We start from the raw sequence: 16,493 nt of genomic DNA on the forward strand, positions 1-16,493 counted from the left end.
GGGTCGTAATATTGTTGCCTGGGCTGGTTGTAAACTCCTAGGCTCAAGCGATCCTCCTGCCGCGGCCTCCTAAAGTATTGGGATTACAGGCATGAGCCACTGCACTGAGCCAATTTCAACTTTTTCAGTTTGCTTTTCCAGAAAATCTTTTAGTACTAACTCATTCTATTAAAAAGATATCTTATGGCCAGGTGCAGGGGCTCATGCCTGTAATCCCAGCACTTTGGGAGGCCAAGGTGGGCAGATCACCTGAGGTTAAGAGTTCAAGACCAGCCTGGCCAACATGGTGGAACCCTATCTTTACTAAAACTACAAAAATTATCTGGGCATGGTGGTGCATGCCTGTAATCCCAGCTAATCAGGAGCCTGAAACCCAAGAATCACTTGAACCCGGGAGACAGAGGTTGCAGCAAGCTGAAATCACGCCACTGCACTCCAGCACTCCAGCCCTCTAGCCTGGGTGAAAGAGCAAGACTCTGTCTCAAAAAAAAAAAAAAGGATACCTTATTACTTGCACATAAATGTTAAAGTCACAGAAAGAGTGATTTCATTGGAATAAGATGTGGAAAACTTCATAAGTGAATTCTGAATTGAATTTTAAAGGACTTGGATGAGATAAAATTTGGTAGAAAGAGGTGGGTGATCAATACAGGAATGAGTATTTGTATTTCCAAGCTTATAACTGCAATCTAGTAGTCCAAGGCATGTTCTCATGTATTTTAAAATCTTCTAAAAATGCTGTTTTCTGTTGCTGGTTTCAGGTGAATTATAAAGAGTTGCATAGAAGAAAAAGAAGTGGACACTCACATAGATACCACAAAATTCCTGTGTGAAGACTGAGGTAGTAATTGTGTGTGTATGTGGAGTGGTAGGGGACAGTGGGCAGAGTGGATCCTATAAACTTACAGTGAAATAATAAAGCTTGGAGTATTAATCTGGCATGGGGAGAATGAAAGGTAAAGAAGAAATGTAAGACGATACTGTAACCCAGAAAAACCTGGATGTAAGTGTTTACCGATGGAAATGACAAAAGGAAACAGAAACAAAAGAGATCTAACCCACTTTCTTCTTCATTTTAGAGGAATGAAGAACGTGTTAAGTTGGATAGACAAGCAGATTGAGAATTTGGTTTTCTAAAGTTGCTAGTGAAACATTCAAACTTGGGTATTCTTTAGTGTGTCTCAGGAGATACAGTTCTATAGGAACAGATGAATAATTAGGATTGAAAATATAGATTTGGAAGTAATTTGAACTCTATTTGTATGTTAATGTTAGAAGTAAAATTTGATTTTATATCCATATCACTTGATTCTTACATCTACCACCTAAAGTAGGCAAAATAGGCTTAACTATCTTCATTTTATGAAAGGAGCATATTCAGAAAGGTTAAGTAACTTGTCTGAGGTCACAGAACCATTGACTATGACCTGAATAATTCAGTTATTTTCCTACTACTCAATGATCCCACCCTGAATCTATTTCTAGGTGGTAGCTGAAAACAGATACAATTGTGTAAAAATGTCTAAGAACTGATAAAGATGGTAATACGAAAAAGTGAAAATAGCTCTTTTAGAAAGTGGCTAGATTATGTACAATATATTTTTTGAGGCAGATTGTGATCCTTGTAAGGTAGTCATCAAAACTGCCCTTGAGAAAAACTGTACATTGGGTTAAATTAAGTATATATATAGGAAACTAAACTGTTAAAAAGGTTCAAAGCCATATATATTGTATGAATTTTGACAAAGACTGTAGAAGAAAGAAATGAGAGTATCTAATTTCTGGATTTCCAGAAATATTAAAGTAGAATAAATATCAATGTTTGATCCTTGTCTAGATAAGGGCATCAGGAGGTGAGAGAATAATTCTGAAGATAACTCAAAGGCTGAGCCTAAGGAAACTTGGGAGTTAGTAAGTACTTCTAGTAACCACAAAAAGGTAAAGGGAAGGGGTAATGATTCTGAAAGCAAAAAGGTAATGAGTAAAAGGCATGAAACATTTAATTTTAAGCACTACTGAAATAAATGGAAATGAAATCCACTGAAATAAATGTCAGTAGATTTTCACAAAAATGCGACTGAGAACAATTTCAAAGAAGAACAAATGAAAAGACAATACTTTCAATATAGTTAATTATTTCATGCATGTGAGGGTATACAATACCATTATTCTCCATTTTCTGAAAGAAGAAACATTCACAAAGGTCAAGTGACTTCTCATGGGTCACTCAACTCCTAAGTACACAGCTGAGACTGTGAGACTAGTGCATGTACCACATTCTCCCCTACACACTGCACTCTGGTCACATGAGTGAGCTTTTCTCTTTCCTTTTTTGTTCCTCAAATGTGCCATGTTCAGCGCTTTTCAAATGCTGCTCAGTTTGCAATACTGTTCCCATACTTTCCACCCCTGTCCTTAATGCCCAACCACTACTTTTCCTTCAAATATCTGTACAATAATCCTTCCTTAGGGAAACTTCCCTGATTCCCTATCCAGGTTTAGTCCTCCTATTATATGCTCTGATTGCTCTCTATCTTTTTGTTCTGGCACTTCACAGTTACAATTTACCATTCATTGTGTGATAGTTTTCTAAACTAAGTCTTATGGCAGAGCCTGTGTCTATCCTTTGCTTTCCATTCTATCTCCAGCTTTAGCACAGCATCTGTCACTTTGTAAGTGGTCAAATATTTATGGAATGAAAAAGTGAATGAACACATTTAATTTAGTGCTCTAAATGAACTAGAGCATGCAAAACAACCAAACACACAAAACAAGCAAAACCCTGACCTGCGCTTTGTAGCTCACAAATAATTTAATCAAAGAGGAATCGGCATTCAAACTATAAACATAAAGTAAAACAAAGCAAACAAAACCATCAGCATTACTTTAAGTTTTATGATACAGGGCTTACTATCTTATTAAATTACATGTTCTTCCTGATGTTGAGTAAGAAAGTCTTTGAATTGGCTTTAAGATTGATTTTGTGTATGTAAATTATACATTTATTTATTTATTTATTTATTTATTTATTTTTGAGACAGGTTCTTGCTCTGTCACCCTGGCTGGAGTGAAAAGGCACAATCTTAGTTCCCTATAGCATTGAACTCCTAGGTTCAAGGGATCCTCCCACCTCAGCATCCCAAGTAGCTGGGACTACAGGTGTGTGCCCCCATGTCTGTAGTATCTGTATTTGTTTTTTGTAGAGACAAGGTCTCAATATATTGCGCAGGCTGGTCTCAAACTCCTGGCCTCAAATGATCCTCTTGTCTTGGTTTCCCAAAGGACTGGGAAAGTGTGAGCCACTGTACCTGGCCTGAAAATTATACTTTTAATATATACTACAACAAGTAAATGCTACTAGCATTAGCTATTAAATCACTCAAACATCAATCTTATTAAGGCTACTAAATTCCTTTTCTAGGAAACCTAGTGATATACACTTGGACACAGAGAGCTCTTGGAAGGATACTGCCTAAATTTCAGTCGTAGCTCTACTACTACTAATTGAAACTCACTGTTGCTTCAGTTTCCTCATTCGTAAAATAGGAAAAATAGTACATATATGGTTGTCACAGGTATTAAATAATGCATATGTGCATTCCAAGCACTCTGAACAGAGACTGATGCTAATCAATTTGTGTTAGCCATTACTATGAAATAATTCTGTGTAAATTTACATTTATTGATACATATATGCTCTATTCTCAAGAGAAAACAGATTAGAATAAAGAAAGCTAGAGCAACCGACTCTATTATTTGGGAGTTGTCAGAAAAAGTAGGACCATAGTAGTCTATTAGATGAGGAACTGGTTTACTCAAACATCCTGAAACATGGCAAGATAAGATTTAAAAGCCTTTGTGGAGACGATACTAAGAATAATAACTTTTCCAATTTGTTTTCTTAGAAAAACAAAGTATTTTTGGGGTAACTTAGCATAAAACATTTTACCATGGATGTTTCTGAGAGTTGGGAGAAAGTAGTTTGTTTTATGAACCAAAAAATATTCTTATCAATCTTAAATTGCCTTATTCTGGCTGAAAAAGTCCTATGGCCTACTTCTTCCACCATCTTTCTCCCCTTTACTATACTCCAGTGATAATGGTTCTTTCCATCTGTCCAACTCCCCATACTTACTTACACCCATTCTCCCTCTCCCATTCCTTCCACTTTTGCACTTTTTTTCACTTGTCAGAGAACGCTTCCCTGATTGCTCTATTTAACCTAACAACCTCTCCTAGTAATCTCATTATATTATTCCTATTTCTATAATAGCAATTTTTACTATCACACAGAATTCTGTTTGTGCATTTGTTTTTTATTTACTGGCATACAGTAAGGGATCAATAAATATCTGATGAATGAATGAAAAACTATGTAGCTCTTCAAAGAATCAGGTAATGACATAGAAAGACAGCTAAGGCATATCATATTGAGTGAAAAAAGCTTGTCACAGAATACAGTATTATCCTATTTTCATAAAGAGTTAAAAGAAAAAAACATTTTGATGGATGAACACCTTATATTAATATACTAAATATAAACATCAATAAAATTCATAAGATACTTACCACTGGTTTGACAATGTTGGAAAGAAGTGCTTCAAATGCTTTAGTTTCTTCATTTTTTTCTTAAAAAATAAAACATTTGAATATTAAAAAAAAGAACTTAGATACAATCCCTTCTTCTCCCTAAATATATATTCTGAAACTAGGTTGGTATTTGAGACTTTTCTAGTTCTTATTCCTTTGTTCATACTCAGCAGTGTGTGGCCCTTCAGCATTCATCTACTTCAGTTTTTATTTCTATCTTAACTGTGACTACTAATTATAACACCACTATATATACATATATCTATATATATTTAGACATGGCTATATCTATCTGAACCAAATTTTTCTTATAGAAAGTATATTTTTATTCATGGTTGTAAGAATATTCTCTCTGGAAAGTTCTCATTTGTCAATCTCATATCTCTTAATAAAGTTACCTATTTTTTTCACGACATGCCTTAGCTATGATTTCCCAAATTAGAAATATAATTGGCTTGACTGTAACTTATAGCCACCACTGATAGGCAAAAAACTTTCACTTAATTCTTCTGAAACATCAGTGCTGAAAACAATGATCAGGAGTTCTCAAATAAACGGGAGAACACTTATGTAAATGTTGTTAATATACAGGTCGTGAACAGTTAAGGCAGTTTTTGAAATTTGTTGGTGAGGAATAGAAATTTCAAGGAAAAGGAAGGTAGAAAGAGTCAACATGGCTTACATTTTCATATTTCCCTCAAAGTTGGAAGCATTTTAGTTTCTAGTCGATATTAATTACCTACACTATTTGGTAATAAAAATCAATTTAGATAAGCATATTCAACGACTGATAGAGTTGTGGTTATTGGTGCTTGTGAAATGACATGTTGGTATGGTTCATAGTCATTTCTGATGAAACCTTTAGAACCTGACATGGTCTACCATGCATATCTATGTATTTCTACATAAGCATATCTACGTCAAACAGATAATAGTCAGTATTAAGGAAACCTAAAAGAACATAAATATAGAAACTACATTAGTCAAAGTAAGCAGTAGTTAGAAGTTCAACATTACAATCAAAAGTACTGGGTACTAACTGTACAACTGTAGGCATGTGAAAGACAGGCTGTTAACCCAGCTATATTTTACCTTACTGAGATTGATCCAAGTAGATACAAATAGTAGTGCTCAAAGTTCATATAGTAGGCTCATGCCTGCAATCTCAGCACACTGGAAGGTCAAGGTGGGTGGACTGCTTGAGCCTAGGAATTGGAGACCGGCCTGGCCAAGATGGTGAAACCCTGTCTCTACTAAAAATACAAAAATTAGTTGGGCATGGTGGCACACGCCCATAGTCCCAGCTACTCAGGAGGCTGAGGCACAGGAACTGCTTCAACACAGGAGGCAGAGGTTGCCGTGAGCTGATATTGTGCCACTGCATTCCAGCCTGGGTGACAGAGAGAGACTTGGTCTCAAAAACAAACAAAAACCAATAAAACAAAGTTAACAGAGTAGAAGTCAGAGGTTAGGGGAAAGATCCAAGAGTAACAAGGAGAGTTAGGAGAAGAGAACTTTTGAAGAAAGAAGTGGAAAATATTCTAGCCTATAGAGTACATAGACAGATTGGTAAATGATATAACTATTTGTTATCAAGGTTTTACTCAAAAAGAAGGTGGGAGAAATAAAAAGTTTTGATAGCTTGGGGACAGTGGCTCAGGCCTGTAATTGCAGCACTTTGAGAGGCCAAGATGGGAGGATCACTTGAGCCCAGAAGTTTAAGACCAGCATGGGCAAAACAGCGAGACCCTGTCTCTACTAAAAGTTAAAAAATTAGCTGGGTGTCGTGGTGCATGCCTGTAGTTTCCAGCTACAGTGATCTATGATCGTGCCACTCCAGCCTGGGTGACAAAGCAAGAACCTGTCTCAAAATAAAAAAAAAAAAAACGTTTTGATTAAAAACTAGTAGCATAGCCTTATCAAAGGCCCAGAATCAGAAGAAAGGAATCTGGATTAATGTTATCTGAGTTTTTCTATCAAACAGAAATTTCAGTCAGTAAAATTTATGATGTAGATGAAATTACTAATTGAGGTTTTCTAAACTGTCAAAAGCTGCAGCCTGTAATAGTCCATCTGGACCATGACAAAATGACTGAAAGGTTAGAATATACTTTTAGTAGTTTAAATCATGATGAGTAGCATCAATGAGAACATTTCAGTATTTCAAACAGTTACCTTCAATTTCTGTATCAACTTGCACAACACCTTTCCCCTTCCCAGACTTGATTTTTGCTGATCCTGTGTTTATACCACCAGCATTTTGTCCTTTTATAAGTCCATTATGTTCATTAATGGGCGAAGGGCATTTCTGGGGTGATGATGGTGGACTGCTCATTTTATCTTTCTGTGTTCCTTGGCGATCCTTCAATTTTTTCTGCAAACGTTCATATGTTTTACTAGATCGTTCATCTCTAAAGTTGGACCTTCCATGTGTAGAGTGAGCATCTAGGAGGAAATAAAAACCAAAAGTTTAAGAAGATCACTTTCTCCAAATAAGTTTATGCCATGAAAAAAGAACAGAAAATAAATCTATCATATAAAACTTTTATAAAATATTTAAAAGAAATTTTGCAACAAAACAACCTTTGTATCTCCATAAAACTATTAAGAACAAAGCTTTGGATTTTTAATTTTATATATATCTATATATTATATATCTCTATATCTCTCTCATATTATTATATATTTAATATATATCTCAAGTATAATTTACGAGAGATTTCCTTTCCTTCTTCTGTCCTCAACCTAATTATAATCATAGAAACAGCTTGGTGGTAACTTATGATTACTGCAGGTGAGGAATGAGACTTGAACTGAGCAGTCCACAGTTTTTTCTCTTTTACTCTTTAGTAATTATTACTTTTCACATCTTTTTGAACCTTAAACACATAAAATAGATAAAAAGAAAACCACTGCCTGCCTAAATTCTCTTATGACTCAAAAAAGCAAATCATCACTGAAAAAAAGTTAGCAAAAAGAAATGATTTAGACTGTTTAACAATAACAACCTACATACAATGTATCTTCAGATACTATAAACTCAAAGTTGTGATTCAGAAGGATCTACTCATTCTAATAAAAATCACATAGGAACATAATTAAGTCAATATGCTCAATAAATATTAATTCAATTGCCCCAGAGTTTTTTAAATTTAAAATTTGTCATGAGAAAAATATTTTTTAAAAGCTCAGTAAAAGTTTTAATTTAGCAGTGCCTTAAGAAAATTACTACAGTATTTTTGAAATGAGTATTATAAGGATATGTACAATAACATTAGAATGAATGTGGACCTCTACCTCATACCATATACAAAAATGAATTCAAATGAATCAATGACCAAAATGTAAGAGATTAAATTATAGAACTCTTAGAAGAAAACACGGTTGCATGACCTTGGATTAGGCAATAGTTTCTTAGATGAGACACCAAAAACATAAGCAATCAAAGAAAAAATTAGATTTCATCAGAATTAAAAATTTTTCTGCACCAAAGGATACCACAAGTAAAGTGAAAAGACAACATGGGAGGAAATTATATATCTGATAAGGAACTTGTATCCAGAATATGTACACTCTTACCATTCAACAATAAAAAGACAAATATCCCAATTTAAAAAATGGGTGAAGAATTCAAATAGACATTTCTCCAAAGAAAATATATGAATGGGGCTGGGTGCAGTGGCTCACGCCTATAATCCCAGCACTTTGGGAGGGTGAGGCAGGTGGATCACAAGGTCAGGAGTTCAAGACCAGCCTGACCAAGATGGTGAAACCCCATCTCTACTAAAAATACAAAAAATTAGCCGGGCATGGTGGCACATGCCTGTTAATCCCAGCTACTTGCAAGGCTGAGGCAGAAGAATCACTTGAACCTGGGAGGCAGAGGTTGCAGTGAGCCAAGATCATGCCACTGCACTCCAGCTTGGGTAACAAGAGTGAAACTCCATCTCAGAAAAAAAAAAAAAGGAAAAGAAAATATATGAATGGCCAATAAGCACATGAAAAGATGATCAACGTTAGTAGCATTAGGGAAAAGCAAATCAAAACCATAATGAGAGAGAAATTTATTCAGGATGCCTATAATCAAAAGACAGACAACAACAAGTTTTGGCAAAGAAACTGGAACCCTCACACACTGCTGGCAGGAATGTAAAATGGTGTAGTCACTGCAGAAAATTAATATAGAATTAACATATGACCCAGCAATTCCACTCTGAGGCACATACCCGGAAGAAATGAAAACATGTCAACACAAAAACTTGCACACAAATGGTCACAGCAGTATTATTCATAGACAAAAAGTGAAAACAACCCAAAGGTCCATCAGCTTATGAGTGATAAAATGTTGTATATCTACAGAATGCAATATTATTGCAGCCATAAAAAGGAATGAAGTACTACTATATGTGAGAACATGAACTTTGAAAACATGACATTAAGTGAAAAAAACCTAGACACAAAAGTCTACATACTGTATAAACATTTTAATGAAATTTTTATATGAAATACTTATATGTATATTTATATGAAGTCTAGAATAGGCAAACTCATTCAGACAGAAAGTAGATTATGGGATGTGAAGGAAGAGAGAGTTGGGACTGACGGTTAATATGTACAGTTTCTTTTTTGGGATGCTAGAAATGTTCTGGAATTAGACAGTGGTAGTTATACAAATATACAAAATTTTGGATATACAAAACATTGAATTGCGTATGTTGCACAATACAGTAAATATATTAAAAACCACTGAAGTGTAAAATGATGAACTGTTAAATTGTCTAAACTATAGCTCAACAAAAGTTAAGAAAATAGCAATTGCAATCAATTAGATCAATTAGTACATACTTTAAAATGCTTTATCTATTATTCAAAATAATAAAGCCACCATAGAGGAGAAAAAAGAATGTATTACAGTAGAAAGAGAAGGAACTTAATCATTGGATAGATCTCAGAGGGTTAAAATCCTGAGTAATTAACTAGCAGTGTGGCCTTGCAGAAATGACTTAACATTTCTGAGCCTCGGTTTCCTCATTTGAAATTTTGCAGAATTTTACTGAAGATTAAGTGAGATAATACACACGTGAGCATAGTGCCTAGCAAGGTTCAGGCTCACTAACGGTACTGCTAACAGTGAAATGTTGGATCAGATTCCACTTTGAGAATCCATATGAACTGTGCATGGAAAGGGCATCATGGAGGTATAGCTATTGGTTAGAAAACCACACTGTCAGTAATTAGCATCCAGTGTTAGAATCTCTGGCTTATAACCTCAAGTACAATATGACTCCTCCCTTTTACCACTGGGTAGCTAATTTGTGGATCTGTGTCCTTCACTTTCCTTCACATCAATGTAGATCACATCCATGTATTCTAATGCATATCCCTACAGAATAACAAGGGTACAATGCAAAACAGTAACAATTGTAATACTAGTTTTTTCTTACAGTTTTCTCAGATTATAAGAAAAAAACTAGTATTTTAAAAACTAAGTCATAATTAGCAGTAAACAAAAATAGGACGAGACTAATCTGCAGTATAAACTTTTGGTACTCAAAAGTATGTTCCTTGGAGCACAGCATGAACATCTCCTAGGAGCTTGTTAGAAATGCAGAATCTCAAGCACTACCCAGAGCTACTGAACCAATTTGCATTACTTGGGCAATCGAAGTAAGTTTGACAAATATATATGATACGTGCAATATATCCACTATTTACAGGCTGTGCTGTGTAATTTCAATTTTGTATTTGAAGTTATTTCTTCTGCAAATGTACTGAGCATAAGTGACAGGCAATGCTAAGTGCAGGGAAACAACAGTGATTAAAACAGATTCAGTTCTTAGGGAGTTGATAGTCAAATAAGGGAGACAGACATACAAACACACAATGACAAAAAAGAAATTGTGTTAAGTTTTGTGAAAGATACAAACAAGGTTCAGTGCTAGAGACTGACAAGGTAAGATCAGGAAAGTTTCTTTGAAAACTGAAATCTAAAGGATAAAGGAAATTTATAGAAAAGGCAGAGAGACCACCATGTACAGAGGGACCAAGGCAAGAAAGAACTTGGAGGTTTTGAAAAACTGAAGATATAAGGGGACCAAGGGAAAGTAGTGGACAAGGAAGTCGGGGCCACAGGGCAGAACGTTGCAAGGACAGTTTGCAACCAGAGCTAATTTTGCTTCCTAGAGATCATTTGGAAATGTCTGGAGATATTTTTAGATGTCAGAACATTTAAAATGTTGTGTTGCAGTTGTGTGCTACAACTGTGCTACACAATGGCAGTTAGTGGGTAGAGGCCAGGGATGCCTTTAAATATCCTACAATGCAGAGTTTTGTCCTCTACAATGAAGACTTATCCATCCTAAAACATCAATAGTGGCATGTTTGAGAAACCCTACTCTAGTCTAAGGGAAGGGTTTAGGATTTTATTCTAATTGCAATAAGAAATCACTGAAACAGTTTAAACAGAACAGTCTGATTAATATTTGAAAATAATTACTGTGGCTGAGAATTGATTATTGGGGGCAAGAATGGAAACAAAACCAACTGGAAGATCATTGTTGCAGTTGTCCTGGCAAGAGCTGATGGTGGATGGATTTGAGTGGCAATGGGGACGTAGTAGAAAAAATTCAGAAACTTCTGAAAATAAAACTGATACTAATTGATGTAAGGGTTGGAAAAGGAGAAATCAAATTTGACCAGCTGGCTTTCAGTTGAGCGAACTAAGTGGCTAGTGGACCACCTACTGAGATGAAGGGACAGAAAAAAAGCAAGTCGTGGGGGTCCACATTTGACATTTCTGTTTAGAAATGTTCTGAAATGCATGAGACATCTGTGTGGAGTTACTGAGAAGGCAGTCAGGAATAAGTCTGGCGCTTAGAGAGGTTTGGGTTGAAGATATAAATGTGAGAGCTATCAGTATACAGGCAGTGTTTAAAGCTATGAGACATATCAAGGTACTATTTTGTGTTTATGTTTGGTAGCCTACTCTTTCCCCAAATTTATTAACTCCCTGAGGGCAGAGGTTACGTTTTTTGTTTTTCTTTTTTTTTTTTTTTTTGAGATGGAGTCTCACTCTGTCACCCAGGCTGGAGTGCAGTGGCACTATCTCAGCTCACTGCAACTTCCGGCTCGCTGGTTCAAGTGATTCTCCCGCCTCAGCCTCCTGAGTAGCTGGGATTACAGGCGTGCATCACCACGCCCGGCTAAGTCTTGTATTTTTAGTAGAGGCGGGGTTTCATCATGTTGGTCAGACTGATCTTGAATTCCTGACCTCGTGATCCACCCACCTCGGCCTCCCAAAGTGCTGGCATTACAGGCGTGAGCCACCGCACCTGGCCTCAAGGTTATGTTTTTTCAATCCCTCACAGAGCTTAGCAACTTTGTGTAGTGGCATCACAGCCGATAGGATTTAACAATGCCATGGTTATTCCAGGCTGAAAATTTTCTCAGCGCCTAGATTGCAGGCCAGAGGAAAAGACCTCTTGTTTGAATGTACACCACTAAGTAGTGCTGCATGATATAAGTTACTTCCCCTCTTTGATTTTTCTGTTTACTTACCTGCCTTGAAGGGTGATCATGAGGATGAAGCACCTAATATAGTACTTGAGTAAAAGAAAAATGCCTGTTATATTATTACCATGTGCTGTTTCTTTAATGTGATATGATAATGGCATCTATTATATCCAAGCAAAGAATATCCAATTCAATAACAGTGGAATACTTTTAGATGTCTTACCTACATCTCCATAGACTTGTGAAGACTGATACTGTGGCATATACTGTGTTGTCATGTCTCCAGCTCCAGTCACTGGTGAGTACATATGACGTGGTGGAGGGGGCATCATGGTAGGGACAGGAATGAAACCAGGCAGAGGAGGATGTGGAGAACGGTGGAGAACTGTGTGACCACCAGGGTGAAACTCTGGTGCCTGAGGGACCACGACAACTCTTCGAACACCATTGTCTTCAATAATCTACAACATGAACATAAGATTAAAATTTCTTCCACAGAATATAAGCAATTATTTTAAAAATGTTAAGAGTAAGGTGGGCATGGTGGCTCATGCCTCTAATTCCAGCACTTTGGGAGGCCGAGGTGGGTGGGTCACCTGGGGTCAGGAGTTCAAGAACAGCCTGGGCAACATGGTGAAACCCCATCTCTACTAATAATACAAAAATTAGCCAGGCATGGTGGCCTATACTTGTAATTCCAGCTACTCGGAAGGCTGAGGCAGGAGAATTGCTTGAACCTAGGAGGTGGAGGTTGCGGTGAGCCGAGATAGCGCCATTGCACTCTAGCCTGGGCGACAGAGCAAGACTCTGTCTCAAAAATTAAAAAATAAATAAATAAAATAAAAAATAAATAAAAAATAAAATGAAATAAAATAAAATGTTAAGAGTGAGAATTTTTACACCATTAGAAATTTAAAAATTTTGGAGAATCAACATGAAAAGAACTTATTAAATATACTGGTAGATATAAATTAGCACCAAACAAAATGAAGAATTAGTTTTTGTTATACAATTCAATATAAACCTTAAAACACTGATTAGACAAGCTAAAGAATAACATAAGTTATGATACTAGATATTTATCCTATGTGCACTTCCTGATGGAGTAATTTTGGTTTAGACACAAGAGGTTCAGGAATCAATTTCTTTTTCTATATTATGACTGAGAGTGAGGGAAAACAACTTGTGGAAAGAACAAATAGAAAACAAAACAACTGGATCCAGACTCTATCAGACAATCAATGACATGTTAGAATTTAGATGCAAAATTCTTATGACCATGACCAGGACAATTTTACAGCTGATCATTTAAAGGGACACAAATACTGAATATTATCATATTAACTCCTAGTTAGGAAAAATATCTGTGGCTTTGAGGCTTAGAAATTACAAACTAAAAAAAAAAAAACAAAAAACAAAAAACAGGAATTACACCGTGGGGATAAATTTTTTTAAATGATAAGACTTACTCCCCTGTGAACCTTACTGGAGCTAAAAAGACACACAGGAAACCCTAAAAAATTAAAGGACTTTATCTCAAAATTAGAAATCCCTCAGTAAAATAGGGCCCCTATTCTTTTAGACTTAAATGGTAACTATCAAGGTATAACAAATGGCTAATACCTTCCTCAGGAAAAGAAAATGATCACAATGTTAAGTGCTAATTTAAAGGCAAATCCTAATTTTCAGGAAGGCAAAGTTTTATTATGCTTAAGGACAGCAAATCATTTTATAAATATATGTGCTTGGTAGGTATAGGTATAGGTATACTAGAAAACACACTTATCTGGGTATAGATAAGCCTAAATTACAAACATTAAGTAGATTATTAAACTCTCCTTACCTACTGGAGTGTAACATGACTCTTCTAACAGGGGACTACAAGACCAAATGAATTAACTGTTTTTAATATGCTGGGTCTAGAAACATAATGTCTTGTTTTCAGCAAAATGGATGCCTCAGACCCCTTTCTCTCTATTTAACTCAGTTCTGAATTTAAGCCTCAAGCAAGCACATATGATTGATGGGAACTAAATAATATCCAGAACCCTACCTGAAGGGAATCTAGAAACTGCTGATAGCTTTTTAGGTTCTACCCTACAGGAAGTTTGAAATGGATTTTAAGTGAGTCAAATCACAGTATCTGTCACAATACTTTTATCACTCTCCAATTCACAAATCTTAAAAAACTCTCCATTTCCAAGAGGCTTGTACTTCATATTCATTCAACCTGGTTCCAACCTACCTTCAAAGTCATATCATTCTTTTGCAACAAATCCTGAACCATTAACTGCAGTCAGGCTGGTATAACAAAAAACTTGTCTTCACAGTGACTATACATTTCTATACCCTGTACTTTTGTTTATGCAATTTTTCTTCTTCACTTTGCTTCCCTTTAATCTATAATAATCTTGTCTATCCTTCCAATTCTAGCTCTAATTTTACCTCCTCCACTCATTTAAAACATTATTTTTCAGCAAAACAAACTGATAATTCAAAGAAAGAAAAACCTTAGAATGCTATATTAAATATTTGTGGGGAACCCATACTAACAGGGACAAACACAACCAGTAAGTTATTTAGCATGTTGCAAGGTGATAAATACTATGGAAAAGGCAGAGCAAGTAAGGGCTATCAGAAGTGTTGTCAGAAAGGAGCAGGTTACAGAATAAATACAGTGATCAGAGTAGACCTTATTGGCAAAGTAAAGCTTTAACAGAAACTTCAAGGAAGTGGGAGGAATTAACCATGCAGAAATCTGGAAGATTTGTTCTAGGCAGAGGTAACAGTTAGAATAAAGCCCCTAAGGTAGAAGTGGGGCTGATTATACCCAAGTAATGAAAGGAAGCTGGTGTGACTGCATGAGTATAAAGGAGCAAAGGCAGAAGCAGATGAAGTCAAAGAAATGAAGGGGTGATAGGGTGGTCAGGCACCACGACACAGGCTACTATTAAGGAGTTGGAGTTCATCATTTACTGTCAGTGGAATGGGAAATCATTACAAAGTTTTGGGCAGAAGAGTGATAAAATCTAGTGTTTCTGACTCCTACAGGATATGTGGTAGGGTCTGGAGACATTTATAGTTGTCACAACTTGGGGAGGGGAAGGGCAGGTGCACTATTAACATCTAGAGAGTAGAGTGGCCAGGAATGCTGCTAAATACCCAATAACACAGAGGACAACAAAAACATCATCCCACCTCAAATGTTTACATTACTACAGTTGAGAATTCCTGATGTAACCTTATATTTGACAGGATTATTCTGGCTGCTGAGTTGAGAACAGATCATATGGAGGCAAAGACAAAAGCAGGGAAACCATTCAGAAAGCTACTGTAGTAATCTAGGCAAGAGATGATCATGGCTAAGACCAGGGAGGCAGCAGTGGTGATGGTGAGAAGTGACCCACATTCTGCATATATTTAAAAGTAGAGGCCAGGTACCGTGGCTCATGCCTGTAATCCCAGCACTTTGGGAGGCTGAGGCAGGTGGATCATGAGGTCAGGAATTCGAGACCAGCCTGGCCAATATGGTGAAATTCCGTCTCTACTAAAAATACAAAAATTAGCCAGGCATGATGGCACGCACCTGTAGTCCCAGCTGCTCAGGAGGCTGAGGCAGAAGATTCGTTTGAACTCGAGAGGCAGAGGTTGCAGTGAGCCGAGATTGTGCCACTGCACCCAGCCTGGGTGACAGAGCAAGACTCCATCTCAAAAAGAAAAAAAAAAAGTAAAGAAACAAGACAAGATTAGCTGATGATTCCATGTGGGAAGTGAGAAAAAGTAGTTAGGGACGAACAGTCTTCTATCAATGTGATGAGGAAGGCTGTGGAGTAGAACAAGTTTTTTTCAGGGGAAGAGATTTGGAGTTTCAAGTTTTGCACTTGTGAGTTTGAAGAGTTGATAAGACAACTTAGTGGAAATGTTGAATAGACTGTTAAGATATACTAGTCTGCAACTCTGGAAAGATTGGGAAGGGATGACCAAGCAAGGTAGAAGGAAAACTAAGAGAGTGTATAGAGTCTGGAAGTTTGGTGAAACGTGTCAAGGAGGAAGGACTAACTGTGTCAAATGCTGCTGACAGGTCAAGCTTCCCATTCAGGAAGACTAAGAATCTGACCAATGGATTTAGCAATGTAGACATTACTGTGATCTTGGAAAGCAGTTTTGGTACAGTCATAGGGTCAAAGCCTTACTGTAGTGGGTTTAAGAGAAAAAGTAAGGAGAAGAATTAGAGCTAACTGCACAATTTAAAAATGTTCTGCTGCAAAGGGGAATACAGAAATAGGGTGGTGGCTCATAGGAGTAGTGAAGTCAAGAAACTTTCATGTTTTGTTGTTTTCAGGAGTGAAATTACAAAAGGCTCAAGATACTAATGAAAATAACCCAGCAGA

At 36.5% G+C, this 16,493-nt stretch overlaps 1 protein-coding gene across 5 annotated transcripts in view; it reads right to left on the bottom strand.

Moving 5' to 3' along the window:
• FNDC3A (fibronectin type III domain containing 3A) overlaps nt 1-16,493 on the bottom strand; it is a 222,412-nt gene that overhangs the window by 61,381 nt on the left and 144,538 nt on the right. For all 5 annotated transcript variants that reach the window (XM_017873774.1, XM_017873775.1, XM_017873778.1 and 2 more), the window contains 3 exons: nt 12,326-12,563; nt 6,766-7,035; nt 4,570-4,628 (listed from right to left, as the gene is read on the bottom strand). In XM_017873774.1, the coding sequence (XP_017729263.1) occupies nt 4,570-4,628; nt 6,766-7,035; nt 12,326-12,563 (567 nt within the window). The remainder of the gene's footprint in view (nt 1-4,569; nt 4,629-6,765; nt 7,036-12,325; nt 12,564-16,493) is intronic.

The sequence above is a fragment of the Rhinopithecus bieti genome, unplaced genomic scaffold (genome assembly GCF_001698545.2).
Source record: "Rhinopithecus bieti isolate Rb0 unplaced genomic scaffold, ASM169854v2 scaffold_7398, whole genome shotgun sequence".
NCBI classification, from domain to species: domain Eukaryota; kingdom Metazoa; phylum Chordata; class Mammalia; order Primates; family Cercopithecidae; genus Rhinopithecus; species Rhinopithecus bieti.